The sequence below is a fragment of the Corylus avellana genome, chromosome 5 (genome assembly GCF_965113065.1).
Source record: "Corylus avellana chromosome 5, dhCorAvel1.hap1.2, whole genome shotgun sequence".
Taxonomy (NCBI): domain Eukaryota; kingdom Viridiplantae; phylum Streptophyta; class Magnoliopsida; order Fagales; family Betulaceae; genus Corylus; species Corylus avellana.
In genome coordinates, this window is record NC_142494.1 from 2,322,766 (window position 1) to 2,335,751 (window position 12,986).

The 12,986-nt window shown below is 33.1% G+C and overlaps 1 protein-coding gene across 1 annotated transcript; it reads right to left on the minus strand.

Moving 5' to 3' along the window:
- Positions 1-65: 65 nt before the first annotated feature.
- LOC132180509 (cellulose synthase-like protein H1) lies at positions 66-8,715 on the minus strand. The gene is made up of 9 exons (XM_059593369.2): positions 8,377-8,715; positions 7,956-8,280; positions 6,418-6,543; positions 5,821-5,937; positions 5,485-5,697; positions 5,234-5,348; positions 4,652-4,827; positions 2,444-2,794; positions 66-885 (listed from the first exon to the last, which is right to left on the minus strand). Exons 1-9 carry the CDS (start codon positions 8,631-8,633, stop codon positions 337-339), a joined length of 2,229 nt encoding a protein of 742 aa, XP_059449352.2. The 5' UTR covers positions 8,634-8,715; the 3' UTR covers positions 66-336.
- Between the last annotated feature and the right edge of the window lie 4,271 nt (positions 8,716-12,986).

Genomic DNA, 12,986 nt, shown 5'->3' on the forward strand with positions numbered 1-12,986 from the left:
ACACTCCTGAGAAAACATTATTATAATTTTGCATGAACATAGTCTCAACCCATTATTATTATTATTATTATTATTATTTTAATAACAATAACTTTATTCAACAACAAACAGAGTTACAGAAGCACAATACAGGGAAAGGGAAAGACGAAACAAAAAGAAAGAAAGAAAAAAAAAAAAAAAACACAGAAAAACCAAACCAAGGAAGGCAACAGGCACCTCTGAGAACAGAAGGAGATCCAGGAATGCGGAAATCGTTTGGAAATGCAGCTTTGACAACCGCGGCCCATTCGGATGGATATAACAATCGGGAGAAAAAAAACTCCAATAAACATAGTCTCAACCCATTATGGTCCTTCTACAAAAGTGCAGAAAAAGTAAGGCCAACGCAGCTGACTTGCATATGATGGATATGGGGATCCCATGCTTTCCTTTCCCAAATAACCCTTTCAAAAATGGCCAATAGCATAGAACCAACCACACACTACACAAGACCTCCCCTAGCCCCGACCCATGCCCATCATCAGCTGGTGGTTGCAACTTAAACAAGATCATAGATAGTGCAGTTAAGTGTAGCAGCAAAGTGGTTGTGCCAGGCACAAAAATTAGGGACTCATCGAAGGTGAACCTACCAGCGTCATCATCATTGGTAGAATCACTAGATTGGTCTTTTTTTGTAACTTCAAATACGGTCTCAGATATTCCCAACAACTTCAACATGACACTCAGAAATCCAAAGAACCATGCATTCATGATGGTAATTCTTGCCATTCTTTGGTTATTCCACCAAGCTCGGACTGATTGGCCAGTTCTTAGGTAGTCGCATAAAGTGTATAGGTTGTAAATGACAAAGAGAGCAACCAGTACATAAAATGCTGGTTCTTCAACCTACAAACACATATTATATTTACGCTTTTAAAAAGAGTAATTTCTATGAAAAATATTCGAAGTATGTTATTGTTCATGTGCTTCACCATGCAGATTCTGCTAATGATCTTGTCAAAATGAGAAAAAAGTTAGTACTAAGAATAAAGATTTCGGTGAGGTAGAACACATACGAGCATATATATAAAATCCTAAAGGAAAAATACATTTTACCTTCAAAAATATCATTACATATTATTTTAGCTTTCAAAGTTTAAAAATTGACATTGGACCCCATAAACTACTAAATTATGACAATTTAGCTATTCATTTAGTTTTTCCATCTTTTTGGACATAATTGAAGTCACATGTGTCGCATGTGACCTAAATTCTAAAACAATGCCCTGGAGTTTAAAGTAATAAAAGAATTAAAAAAAAAGAAGAAATAAATAAATAAATAAAATTTAGGAGTGGTTGAGCCACCCCTTTTGGCCAAATGGAAGTCAATTGATCACCCTCGGCCCATTTGGCCTTTTGGGGTGGCTAACCTCAATGGCCATTAGGGTGATTTGACAACTTTCAGGTCAACCATAAGGAGTGGCTCAACCACTTCAAGTATTTCTCTCTTTTAATTTTAATTTTTCTTCTCTTTTGTTTATTTTTATTTTTGTATTAACCCTTTTCTTTTTAATCACTTTATCGCATGGCATTTTCGGGAGTTTAGGGGCTTAAGGTCACTTGCGAGGCAGGTGACTTCCATTTCGTGCAAAAAGACAGAAAAAATTAATTAAAAAATGGTTTAAATGTTTAAATTTCATAGTTTAATAGTTTGTGGATGTCAAATGTTCCTTTTAAAAACTTTGAGGCTAAAATGCAAAAGTGATGATATGTATCTTTACCAAAAAAATAGTGACATGCATGTTTTCACTCACACAAGAAATGAGTAATGCTACAAGTCTCTTTTGTTTCACTCTTATGTTCTTCCAAGGATGATGTGACTCTTAAAATCATCATTGGACTTGTGGTTGATCATTATTAGATTTTGGTCAAAAAGTGATTTTAAGAGCCACATCATCTTTGGAGGGACATATAAGTGACATAAGAGAGACTAATAGAATTACTCAATTACACATAAGTAATCAAAGTTCATGGCCTTAATAAGAGCCCCTCTCTCTCTCCACCCTCCCTCTCAAAAAAATAAAATAAAATAACACTTTTTTTTCTAATAAAAATAAAATAACACTTAATAATAAAAGCATGCTACTATTATCATAACTTGCGATTCAACTCTACATTATAATATAGAAATTAAGAAAGAAGTAAGTAATTTTTTACATTTGATGTTACCAAATATTTATATCCCACTAATTATCCCCATTTTAATTTGCGATTTAACTCTACATTATCTTGTGGTTTATTTCTCCATTATCTTATTATTTAATTCCGATTGTAACTTAAAACTATTTAATATTTATCTATATACTAAGGTATACTTTGCAATTCTTGAGAAAACATGTAAAAATATTATATGATAGAAAAAATAATTGACTGCCTAAATCGGATGGTTGTGGTTTATCCTTACCTTGGGTAATAAATGGGAGTTGGTGATGATAGAGTACACTAGAAGAGCAACATAGAAGATCTCATAGACGGAGTGTAGGCCCCACAAGAAGAACCACAAATAGGCCAAACACTGCCTGAATTGGAGCTTTGCAAAGAGGAAGGCAAATATTGGACAATTTTTGCTGAATAGAATTTCAAGCGAGCCGGTGGACCACCTCTTTTGCTGGTTCATTGCGGCAGGGCCACCTGTGGGTGCACACCCTAAAAATGCCGATGGATTGGGTGCACAATAGACAGACCTCAAACCCTTTTTATGGATTGTTAGGCCAATTAAAACATCTTCTGTCATTGATCCATATCTCCAACCCAACTGAAATGGAGTAGCTACAAACATGACAACAAACCCAAAGATAGAAAAAAAAAATATAATAACTATGATGATAATAATGATGTTTGTCATAATATTGTATATTGTTTCAATCAAGATCAAAAGAAAAGGAAAAGAAAATATGCCCAAGTATTTTTTTTTTTAAAAAGCAAAGGGTACCAATATAATGACCAAAATCATCATCAAATTCCGATAAGAGATTACAAAGGAATATGAGAAAGAGGTGAAGATTAGATTTTATCACACACAAAAAAAAAAAAAAAAAAAAAACCCCAATTAGTAACGTTTGGAATAGGGACGTTTTTAGAAAGCATTTTATTGTTCAAACGTCTCTATTTAAAAATAGGGACGTGTGAATAGTGTTATTGTTCAAAGGTCTCTATTCATGAGTGAATATGGACGTTTGAACAGTAACACTATTCACATGTTCCTATTCATGCATGAATAAGGACGTGTGAACAATATGTTACTGTTTAAATGTCCCAAATTTTAAAAATATTGGCACTTGAAGTTTGCGTTTATAGCTAGCAACCATCCACATCAAAAAGCTTCAAAATTTCTCATATTCCACTCACACACATATATATAACATTATTATTATTATTATTATTATTATTATTATTATTTTTAAATAGGCTGGGTGGTTGCCGGTTTGGCAACCACCCCTGGGGCAGGGTGGCCCACGAGCCACCCCTAGTGTGGGGGTGGCCTTCGGGCGACCCCAGAGGTGGCGGGTGCAACCCCTCCACCCCCAACGAGGGGTTGTTGCCAACCGGAAGCCACCCCTCTTATTATTATTATTATTTTTTTAAAAAAATTATTTGAATTTCTTTTATTTTAAAAAATAAAATTAATTTGATTATATATATATTGTTTTGGGAAATTTTATTTATTTATTAATTTTTTAAAGAGTATGGACATTTAAATAGTGCAAAAAGTCACCTTTCAAAAAGGTGACGTGCACACTATTGCCATGTCCCCTTCCAAAAGAGGACGTTTTGCAAAAATATTCCTTGTATGGACATTTTTACTATTCAAACGTCTCTTAATTTTATTCTAATGACTATATATAAGGACATTTGCAAAATGTCACTATTTAAACGTCCCTAATTAAATAGACGTTTTTTGGGCAAAAAATGTCACATTGCAAACGTCCATATTTTGCTTAATTTTTGTAGTGTATATATATATGTAATGGTGTATATATTGCTACATGGAATATATATGATATTGTATCATTTAAAATTTTTAAATAATGTGACACTATGTATACGTACACCATTAGATTATATGTAACAAAATATAATATGAATCATGAAATGCTTTCTTTAAAATTGAGAGAATCTAATTCCCAGGAGTACAGTCTGGAGGGACTATGTTGGACTCTTTTTTAGGGGCCACTATTAAAAAAATGGCCAAAAAAAAAAAGGTTAGAAAATTTTTAAATTTTTTTGTTTCCAACTTTTTGGGGGACCTAGCTCCTTACATCCTTGGTGTGAAAGATAAAATGAGTCTATTATATTAAAACAAAGTTAATGAAAGAAAGATACATATCATCTTTGTTATTAAAGTAAGTTCTTTATGTAAATTTTGAACAGTCAAACATTTAGGTAATCTTAGAAATGAAATCCCACTACAAAGACTAATATTAGTGTGACAAGTTCAACAAAGGATATGATCAATTCTTCTATTTAAAGAAGCCTTATGCAGAAAATTAAATTAAAGAAGCCTTCGAGCAACTTTTAAATAATTAATTTGTAACATGTAATGGAGCCACTAAAAATATGTTAATAGGAGCTCTCAATTTGGGGGTTTTCATATTTTTTGGTTACTACTAACCTCTGTACCCCAGCTTGTACTAAATTCGTAGCCGCAATTGGCGACTTGGTGTGCTGCTTCAATGGAGTCCCAAAGATGGTCAGCTGGACCTGTCTTCCCTTTCAAAGCATAAGCTACAGACTTGATCAACTCCTTTGAACTCCCAAATTCTAAAAGCTTATCCTCAACCAATTTTCCTACCAAATGAAAATGAAAAATACTTGTCATAACAAGTGGTTAATTCCTTGGACTTGGTGGCATCTCCATTACTTTTAAGGTACAATTTTTTTTTTGCAAACAATTCTTTAGGGCCACCCCCGCATTTTAGCCAAGTCTTACCTAATCCGTGTTAGGGGAGGGCGCCTTGCATGGGTTCGGGGTTTACTATTCAAGGATGAGTACATGAAGTAGCCATGCCTTAGAGGGGTTCCGCATCATTAAAAAAAAAAAAAAAAATCATTAATAAAAGTCCAATACTCTTTTGGACCCAAATTAATTTCCAAAGTGTTGCCGGTAAAATCTAGTTGAAATAGGGAGAAGGACTTGGATTTTTGAAATTAAACATTTTCTTATAATTAGAAAAAATCATGTTAATTTACTTACCATTAATTGATTCCATGGTATCTGGAGATAGGCCATAAATAATTTTTCGTCTATGGAAACATCCTGTTCCCCCATAAAAAGGTCCTTGAATTCCAGATATTCCACGCATCATATACTTTGTAAACATGCAAAATACAGTAAATTAGTGTGTGAAATTAATCACATTTTTTTTTAGTCACAAATATATATGAACAATAAAAAAAAGGAAAATAGAAGACCTATTTTGCAAGTTAAGATTTAAATTTACGCACTTCAATAAAAACCACGAACTGATTGCCATAGGGGTCATCCTTTAATCCATTGTAAAACACTTGTGTGAACTGAACATATGCAATTTCCTTTTCACTCTTGGAACCAAGTAGCAGGCACATTGCATGAAGAACAACTTTTGGGTTGTTGACAAACATATCACAGTCAACGTTCAGCATATAGGGAGCATTTGACATCAATGCAGATACTCTCGTCTATATATGATAAAAACAGTTAAAAAGAAAAAGAAATAACGTTAGGATTAAAAGTTATCTTTAAGAACTAAACAACTAAATGGATTCTGAACTGATCCTTTGGCATAAATAGCATGATCTTACTAGAACGTTCATGGCACCTGCTTTGTAATGATGTGGATGCTTATGTCGCTTTTCCCTAGATACATACACCAAATGCGGTAATCCATTTGAAAGACCTTCCTTGTTCTTCCACAAAACCTAAAATAAAATGAAAAGTGGTTGATGTACTACAACTTCTTTACAATCTCATGTGAAAATTTATATTTTATAAAAATGAGTGATGGATTGTGTACTATCTTGTTACAAACTACAATTTAGTGATTGAAGTGATACGTTTTACATAAATTGGTATCTCAGTTTGTTAACGTGATACGTGTTATATATATGCATAGTTATATGCTTTATATTTTATTGGCTAAAGTGATAAGTGTAGATTGCCACGTCGATTTGTATGGGACTTAAAATAAAAATTATAGTACCCTTAATTAATAACACTAGCAATAAAATTATCTAAATGAGCCTTTTTGGACATTACATATCATTCATGGATCTAGAAGATATACCTTGCTCGTTCTCCAAAGACAAGGTAAAAATTTTTAAACTTCCATAATATTCATGGGATTATTTTGCAAATTTGCACTGGCCAAAAAAAAAAAATCTATAATATATTGAGTTTACCTTGATAATAGTTGGATGGTTTTTGTGATCTACATTTGAGAATTCCGCAAACTCTCCAGTAAAATCACATGGCATGGACTTTTGGGCGGCATCCTCAATTTTATGGCAAAGCTGCTCATACTCCACCTACAGAAAATAATTATTTATTAGAAAAGTATAAAAAGTGATAGGAAGAAATTAACAATTTAATTGATATTCTAACATTTTCTTTTATGTGTGTATTCTAACGGATAAACTTAATTATCAATTATCTTTGTTGATGGAGGTATCTTGCGGTTTGTTCTTGCTGGTTGTGGGCGTCCTTCTTGGCCTTGTTCTGGAGGTCTTTTTGCTCCTTTTAGATCCTATTGGCTGCTGTTTGGTCAGTTTCTGATTGCTGATTTTGTAAGTTGAATCCTTTGGATTCTGGTTGTGATGTTTAGTCGGTCTATAGCGTGAATCTCTGTTGTATAGATTCTTTGTTGGTTCGGTGTTCTGTTTTGGTTTCCTCTGTTTTGAGAGTTTGAGTTTTGTTGTATTTGTTTTAAGTTGCTTTGTAACTTGTGGAGATATAAAGAGAGCAACACAGAGAGAGTATAGCAGAGTGGGGGGAGGGAGTTATGACTCCCTCCTATCCGCCCCCTTTCTCCTTCTCCCCTGCCCCACTTTTTTTCTTGCCACTACCGTAGATTGACCAGGGCATGTGTGTCAATAGTCTTCGGGGTGTTTTCTAGCGGCGCATGGTTGGCAAGCGGTAGCGCATGGAACGAGTGAGGGTGTGCTGGGTTTTGTTATTGTATTTTCATTGTTTTTAAATAAGAATGTATTCGCACTAGATCTGCTTTTAGTAGCAATTTATGGGGTGAAGTTTTATTCGTTTTCTTAAGTTTTGTTTTCACGAATCCTTAAGAATAACGGAATTGGTTTCCGGTCAATTTTTTGTTTTTTTATGGTTCATTTTTTGAGAGCAAACCATAGACCGATGACAAAGGAGTTATCAAGTATAAAGAAGAATTATCACTATGCTAAAGGCAACGAAGGGGATTGCGATTGATAAAACACTAGTAGCAGAGATAAAAAAGTCAAGGAATCAAGGACCTGACAGCGGATACAGACGTGATTCGTCAGAATTTGCTGAAGATCTAAAATTGTTTGAGACTGTGACTTTTCATAGATATTGTTTTATAATAGCTTGAGAGGCTAATGTGTGTGTCATAAATAATGTTTGAGTTATGAAGATTTTAAATTATATCTTTGGCATTGTACGGATCATTTTGCCCCATTTGATTGTTATATCAATGGAGAGATAATTCGTTAAAAATAAAAATAAAAAAAAAAAAAATAAAAAAAAATAAAAAAAAAAAAACTTGTGGAGCTATAAAAAATTATCATTTATATAAAAAATAATAATAATAATAGTAATTTTTTATTTAATGTTCTAATAAATTATGAAGACAAATAAATTTTTCCACAGCCACTTCTCATCCCTGTCCTATATCATATAATATATCGAAGATAGTATAACAACAAAATGTTACCTAACTCCGGCTTTCGATTACCTTCATCCTTTTCCATTCTTGTTGGAATTCCCAAGAGATATCATTGAACGTTAGGGAGTCGTCGGCAAAATATCTAAATGGAGCTCTGACTTGAATATTGTACTTCTTACAGAATGGAACCCAAAACTTAGCAAACTTTGAGGCCTCGACAAGAGAGTAGAAGGTGAGAGGAGAGCAGCCATCATCGGATACATAGCAAGCTAACTTGTGAGCTGGGTAATCAACCGCCAACAAAGAGAGCACGGTGTTTATGGTGATGATAGGAGGTTCAAGCACAGGATCGGCAGTTGTCACAAACATGTCCACTGAAGGAAGCTCGGTTACCCTATCAAAGAACAATTATAAATACAAGGGATCATATGAATATGAAAATTTTCCACCAAAACCTTTATATAACATGTTTTAAAAACATTTCTGTTACCTTGGCAAGAGGTTGTCCGGGTATGTTTTGTATTCTACAGCGTTCCATTTGTTGTTCATGATTAGAACCCAAACGAAGGAGAACCATGATTCGCATAGGAAGGCAAGGAGCCAAGTGAGGCCATGGTCGTTGAGGAAGTGGAGACGATAAATAAGGAGAGAAAAGAGAAGGAACAAGATTATAATGTCAATGGCTCTTTGTACGGTGTTTTTGCGCTGGATTCTTTCATACAGAGGGAGAGAGTTCTGAGTGGCCATGGAGTACAAAGAAATAGATCAGTATCTCTGTCGTATTGAAGGTGTTTAAACCTCCAAGACTGTGTTTGTTAATTTATAAAGGAGAAGGAAGCTAGTGTACGTTTATATTACTATCCTATCCTAGTGTTCTTTCTATACGTGGGTTAGGTTTAATCTTAATCGTGTGTATACATATTGTTGAGTACTCTTCTCTTGCAAGCCAATTTTTAAAGATAACTTTTATCTAAAGTTTATATCATTGGTATCAGAGCCAAATACCACGTCATCAATTCAAAAGTCACGGAGGAAGTAGTTTATGAATAGAGTAGGGGCCCGTGGATGTCGGATTCGAAAGCTTTGTGGTATGTAACAATCTTAATTAGTGTCTCCCATAAGTTAAGTCCAATTTTAACCATATATATGTATATAAACTTTTGGACACTCTTTTATTGCAAGTCGATTTTCAACTGAGAGTTAAACTCAAAGTTTATATCATCACTGTAAATCTTCTTCCTTCTCTTATTTTTTATGGCCAGGATTTAAGCGTACATGATATTATATTATTTAAACCTTGTGTTGGATTAGGCCTTTGACTATCTCATTTGAAAACCAATTGGTTGTTAGTGAGGGAAGCCAAATATTTTTATGGCATTCGAAATTGCACCTCGCAAGTCATGTTTTAAGAGCTATCTAAGTGAGCAGAGCAACGACATTATTGAACTTCAACAATCTCTCCTTCAACATGATGCTCCCGTAACTCAAACCTATGACCCTAACTCTGATACTATTTGTTGAATGAGGCTTTTGACCATTTCATCTGAAAACCAATTGGTTGCTAGTGAGGAAAGTCAAATTCTTTTATGACATTAAAAATCGCACCCCACGAAACATGTTTTAAGAGTCGTTCAAGTGAGCAGAATAGCAACATTATTGAACCTCGACACCTCGGGTACTGTGTTTAGCAAAGAGGTGGTAACTTGTGCTCTAGCCGCAAGGGTTGTTCCATAGCATTCTTTGATATTGAGATTGTGATCATGGAAGCATAATCATTGAGGAACATGACAGCACTAAGAACAGCCTGGAACGACAGAAATGAAAAGTATCTTTGTCATTATTTAACTTTTTCAAACCACTTGTCATTGTCCTCCTTTCTCTTTTTTTCTTTTGTTTTTCTTCTTTGATGCTACGTGTGGGACATTATGCTGCTACGTTTGTTGGATTCCCTATGCTCAGATACTCAGCCATTTCAACCACAGCTTTATCCACATCCTTTTCAGCAGCCAAATGCAAAAATTTATTTGGATAGGGTAATTCCTAGGAGTAGCTTAGGTAGTATAAAAAGTCACGGAATCAGATAATTCATATTGGACTTACCACTAAATTTTTTTTAGCATTTTAAAAAATTTCTCTACCTTAAAAATTTAATAATTCATACAGATATTAAAAGTTATTCAATCATTCAAATTAATAGTGAAATTAAATTATCGTTTATACGGATATAAGCAACAAAATAAATATTAAAAAAAAGTTCCATTCCCAATATAAAAGTGTTCTAGTTTAGGGGTGCAAAGGCGGGCGGTTTCTAACCGTTAACCGCTCTAACCGCTAACCGCTAACCGCTCTAACCGCTTAGCCGTATTAACCGCTAACCGCCTAACCGCTATAACCGCCTAGCGGTTAGCGGTTAGCGGTTATTGGGTTTACTAACCGTAACCGCTAACCGCTAACCGCCTTTTTATATAATATATTTTTATAATTATAATTATAAAAATATTTATACATATAACATAATCACTTGATCATTAAATCACAATTTTTTTTTTAAAATAATTAAATCACAATTTGAGTATTAATATATTATATTATCATTTATATGATTATATCACATGAGATTGATCATTAAATCATTTGATTATATAATAACAAATTGTACATATATAATATGACATAACTCATAAGTATACCAATTCATACTAATACAACAATTAAATATCTAGAGACTTATTTTCAATGTATGTTATAAACTTATAAGTCTATATATGTTATAAGTCTATATAAGTCTACATATGCATATGAATAATATAAATGTATAATATCAATACTTAATCATATGATTCGATGACAATTCAAATACTTTATTCAAGACTTCAAGTGAATCATATTATTAATGTACAATGATGATATGATTCGTATAATATCAAATTAAGTAATTGACATTGGATTAAACAATGACCAATGTGTTACTTATAAACACAATTTAAGTATTAATGTATTATCATTACAATTTTAGTAATTTATATATTATCACTGTAATTGATATGATTATATCACATGATGACTTGATCATTAAATCATATGATTATATAATAATAAATAATACATATATAATATGACATAACTCATAAGTCATAAGTTTACAAGTTAATCATATGATTCATGTACAATGATAATCACAATTGATTCAATTGAATTAAACAATATATTATTTATAACTACAAGTCTACAATTTAATTAAAGCATTATTAGATACTTTAGGAATTTAGAATTTAGGAGTTTGAACATTACCATTTACCATTAGATATTAAGTTCAATTCAAAGAAAAAAGATTATAAGTAAATATGATAAGAATTTAAATAATTAATCATGTGAATCATATGATATAATTTAATGAGACTATATGATTATATAATATCAAATTAAGTAATTGACATTAGATTCAACAATGTGTCACTTATAATTACAATTGAAGTATTAATGTATTTTTTGAACATTTTTTAGAAAAAGAAATTTAACCATTTAAAAAAAAAAAAAAAAAAAACCATTTTTTGAACAATTTTGAATTTTTTGAACCATTAGTAACAATTTTTTTAAAATTGAATCATTGATAGTTAATAGTTTTATCCTTCAACCCTTTTTTTTTAAAAAAAAAAAATTATATAGAAGGCAAAACTACATCGTTTTGCACCTGTATATATTCATCTCTTTCTTCCAACCCTAAATCTCACGAAATCTCAAAATCACTCAAAGTTGCTAAGCAGCCTCTCTCAAGTCTCAACTCTCTCAAACTCACCCGCTGCTCATGATCGGCTCAACGAAAATACTGGGTAGTTTTTTTCTCAAATTAGACAGCCAAGGTCAGTGATTTTGGGTTCATTTTCTTGGAGTTTTTCCCGAGCTACTTTGATTTTTGATTTCCTACTATTTTACAATTATTTCCAATGATTTTGGGTCATTTATTGTGTATTTGTTGATTATTGGGGTATGATCGGAATGGGTTTTGGATTATATTGGGCCCAATAAGATATTAAAAATACAAGAAAAAAAAATGAGGGTAAAAAAAAGCTCAAAAAGCCCTAAAGAAAGCCAAAAAAAAAAAGCCTAATTTTAAAAAAGCGGTTAGCGGGCGGTTATCTATTTCGCTAACCGCTAACCGGCGGTTAACCGCTAACCGCTAACCGTTAGGCGGTTAGCGGTTGCGGTTAGTGAAATTTACTAACCGCTAGGGCGGTTACGGTTAGCGGTTATTGCCACTAACCGCTAACCGTAACCGCCTTTGCACCCCTATTCTAGTTTGCTATAGACATGAGCAACAACAACAAAAATCCAAATAAGAACTTCAACAATCAAAATAACCATTCAAAATATTATCTAACTATCACAAACACATGATAATACAAACTACTTATGGAATAAACTTGAGCACAATTAATAGTGACTAAGAAAAATCTTCACACCTTCTAGAATTTAATGCCTACATCTACTCTCTTCATTTATTTTTTTTCTTCCTTCAAATTCCACTCACTCACCCTTCTAGAATCTAAATTCTAAGGCCTATCTTCATTTATTTTTTCGCCTTAGTTTTCCTCACCTTCTAGAATCTAATGCCTTTCTATTCTCTTTAATATATTTTTTTTCTACCTTAAAACTCATGCCTTCTTCTGTCCACAACTATTTCTTGACTCTCTTTACTTTTTTTTTTCCTTCAACTTCAGTCTTCAACTCACGCGCAAGCCTACTCCTTGCAGGCATTTTTTTTTTCCTTAAAAAATTTCATTCTTATCTTTTTAGTTTTTAACCACTCATTTCTAGAAGATTTCCACGAGACCCTCACTCCTTACTGGCTCACTCCTCACCTTCTCATCTTCTCTTACCTTCTCATCTCCTCTCAGTGCTCTCACCTCTTCTCTTCTCATCTCAAGACTCAAGCCTTCAAACAAATGAACAATCAAACACCCACTAAGACTATTGCTAGTGGAAAAGATGAGAAGGTGAGAAGAAGATGGGGTGTCGAGGTAGGAAAAAAGCCAACGTGGCTCCATTACTGAGTATAAGATTATGTTTGTGATTGTGTTTGAAAAATAAAGTTTTTGAGTC

What these genes read in the sequence shown, in the direction of transcription:
- LOC132180509 (XM_059593369.2), bottom strand. Translation starts at nt 8,633, where the DNA reads ATGGCCACTCAGAACTCTCTCCCTCTGTATGAAAGAATCCAGCGCAAA. An exon ending in CAGGTGCCATGAACGTTCTA is followed by an intron (nt 5,698 to 5,820) that starts GTAAGATCATGC and finishes TATCATATATAG; the next exon opens with ACGAGAGTATCTGCATTGAT. An exon ending in GTACAAGCTGGGGTACAGAG is followed by an intron (nt 2,795 to 4,651) that starts GTTAGTAGTAAC and finishes ACTCCATTTCAG; the next exon opens with TTGGGTTGGAGATATGGATC.